At 39.7% G+C, this 3,296-nt stretch overlaps 1 protein-coding gene across 1 annotated transcript in view; it reads left to right on the plus strand.

Annotated features, from left to right (window-relative positions):
• Positions 1–254: 254 nt before the first annotated feature.
• LOC118405014 (mucin-5AC-like) overlaps positions 255–3,296 on the plus strand; it is an 89,714-nt gene continuing 86,672 nt past the window's right edge. The window contains exons 1-3 of the mRNA XM_035804414.1: positions 255–263; positions 1,561–1,759; positions 2,981–3,208. Coding sequence (XP_035660307.1) covers positions 255–263; positions 1,561–1,759; positions 2,981–3,208 — 436 coding nt within the window. The remainder of the gene's footprint in view (positions 264–1,560; positions 1,760–2,980; positions 3,209–3,296) is intronic.

The raw sequence follows: 3,296 nt of genomic DNA on the forward strand, positions 1-3,296 counted from the left end.
TATGCCCCCGTCTCGGTTGAGGGAAGGTTGTTGTGCTCTATTGTGTACGGATACATGGTTCTTAAAATTGTAACGTAATGTTGACTACCGTCAAAGAAGAACTTAGTACATTTATTTTTATTCACCAATCAACAACCTAATATAACGCTTATAACATTTCAGGCCTATACCACATTCGCTGGACTTCTAGTCGCTGGGTGCAGTTGAGGTCAGTTGTTGGTATCAAAATACTATGGGATGGAATTTCGACCCTGATGGTGGAGGTAGGATGAAATTACACAAACTTTTTTTTATTTATTAAAATTCACAGAATGAGATCTAAGAGGCGTGTGCAACAGGATAATACAGTCAAACCTGCCCAAGACGACCACATGGGGGACCGGGCAAAAGCGGTCGATTTGGCCAGGTGGTTGGTTAGAATAGTATTGACTCACAACATGCCAGATGTATACTTTAAATGGTTTCCATTGTGTTAAACATAACATCGTAATGGTAGTCAAAATCCAACGCAAACTGGCCAAATTTGGCACAAAATCGTTCTAGTTATCATTAAAAGTCGATGACACTTTAAGAATGGAAATGGCTTGGTCGTTATGGGCAGGGATTTGGTCCCAATTTTTGGCTCGCGTTGGCCAGGTGGTCGTTGTGAAAAAGTCGCTTAATGCTTATGTCAATGGGGAAACTTTTTGGGACCGAAAAAAGCGGTCATAATAGCCAGGTTGGCCCTAAGAAGAGGTGGTCGCTTGGGCAGGTTTGACTGTACATCGATCCTTTACAACTGGCCAACACCTCCAGCGCATAGTTGAGGTGTATTCAATGGTCTGAAAATGGACTTATTCAGGGAGGACTGAAGATGGACTTATTGCCTAAATTGGTGTAAAGGCCTTACTTTCGATAATAGTCCACCAAAAGCAATGTGGTTAATATTAAGAAGCCTTCTCCTTAAAAACTTGAATTTAAAACGTAACACTGAGTAAAACATGATTCAACATAAAGATGCAATATAGATAGAAATAAACATTTAACACAACATGTTCCTCACTGAGGAAGGAAGGTGGATGCCTTCCGAAACGTCTGAATAAAATTTTGATATTATCCAGAAGAAGAGTTTGAACCATCATCTATAGAGCAGTTTTAGTGTGAAAAATTGATGTGGATCCCTGTTAATTACATTTTGTATAAGATTTCTTTTTAAAAAATAAATTCTTATTCTGTGTGTAAAATACCAGTGCATCTAGGTACTGTTACCAATGTTAACTTTCTTTATAATATACAATCATTTACAATTCTCCATATGCTTCTTAATAGACATACAGATTTGAACAGTTTGACTATATCCATATAGATCTTTCTATATCAAACTAAGTCTTACAGATGTTGTGTTTTCCCAGCAGTATCAATTCATGCATTATTGTGTTGAAACTGCGTTGAACTCTTGCTTTCTTAATTACAACGTTTATCCATATTAAAACAGAAAACACTTTGCAGATTCTGTCTATAAAGGTTTCACGCTTGCACACTTCATATAAGATTGTTGTTGCTCACCTTGTTTTAACCTAGGTTGAACCTTCGTACATCGGTGCGACTCAAGGACTTTGTGGGATATATAACGGCAACCAAGCAGATGACTGCTACACACGAGGAGGCATGCCTATTGACAACATGGATGAATTTGGAAACAGCTGGAAGGCTAGTGCCTGTCCAGATGTACATACAGGGCTGACTCTCATCAGCCCATGCGACCTGGTGACACCACGAAGTAAGTCATGAATTGTCTCATTAGTACATAACTGTAGAAACAGACAGAAAAACATCATGACTCCTGGGATTCGAACCCGTTGCATCCAGGCCGCCAGATCACAAACCCAATACGCAAACCACAACGCCCAAAGCTCGGAGCTGTTGGCATGGTCAGTTTGGAAGCGCTTGAACCCCACTACTTCACCTTTTCACACTACTCCACCTTTTCTTTTCAAAATTCGTCCTCGAATCTCCAAGTTCAATATCCCTGTGTGGCACAGGGTCGGCATTGGAACCAGTGAAACAAGAAATGGGTAGAAACAGAAAAAGGGAAAAACACCCTGACTCACGGGATTCGAACCCGCACCGAACCCAGGCCGCCAGATCACAAACCCTCGCTTAAAATTGTTCCACTAACTGACTTTATTTAAGTCTCTGCGAAGCTCCAAAAATCTCCTGACCCAACAGCATGATTAGAACCCATGTAAACCTTGGACCTAAAAGAGGATTTATGTACACTGAAGATGGCCTTGTACTGTTATAGAGGAGGAGTTAGTCCGAGAGTTAGTCTACCCCATTTTTGCCATGTTTGGGAACTGTTGATGTTAGTTTTGGTGGACTATTGTCCAGAAAAAGGCCGTAACACCAATTTAGGCAGTACATGTAAGTCCATCTTCAGTCCTCCCCGAGTAAGTCAATTTTCAGACCATTGGACTTACTGTGGGTGAAAAGAGGACTATGGTCCTAATATTCGTCATTCATATAAGTCCAAGGTTAGCAAGAGAAAAAAATCTACAACTGGTTTACTTCCAGATAGGCTACAATGTACCCAGAAGGAAAGCAATTTGATTTCGACTTGCTTTCGCGTGTTTAACAACACTTGAAATGTGAAATATGCTGCAGCTATGTTGAAAATAACTGTCAATATGACTGAAGATTTTTTCACTCAAGAATATTTGTTCTGTTGCTGTCAAAACTCTATGATACATCCCTTTAAGGAAAGGGTTGCAGTCCTAAATAACGTTGTGCATGGGTAACGATTTAAGTATGTAGAATGTTATCAAGTGTAGAAGAACTTTCCAAGCATACAATAGATCCTCTTGATTCATATCTACATGGTGAACAACTCCAGAGGTTGCAGTCAAGGAATTATATTTAGAGTTTCAGAATAAAGTGAATAATTATTATCTTAATCTTAATTAATTAGCTAAAATGTACTATATTGTTTCTTTTTCTGCAGCTGGCCAAGCAAACAGACTGTGTGCCGTTATAAAAAGCAGTGTCTTTGCGAATTGTCATCCTGAGGTGGACCCTGACTTCTACTTTGAAAAGTGCAGAGATGACACCTGTAGATGTGAAAGAGGGCTAAGTTGCACCTGCGAATCTGTTGCCCACTATGCCTACTTGTGTAAGAAGTGCGGCCACATCAATAGCTGGATAGATGCTCCAGAACTCGAAGGCGCTTGCAGTAAGTACATGGCAATCATAAGATGATAATAAAAATAGTGATTATAATGATTATAGTAGGGGTAGTAATAGCAGTAGTAGTATTAGTT

Source organism: Branchiostoma floridae, chromosome 17, assembly GCF_000003815.2.
Source record: "Branchiostoma floridae strain S238N-H82 chromosome 17, Bfl_VNyyK, whole genome shotgun sequence".
NCBI classification, from domain to species: domain Eukaryota; kingdom Metazoa; phylum Chordata; class Leptocardii; order Amphioxiformes; family Branchiostomatidae; genus Branchiostoma; species Branchiostoma floridae.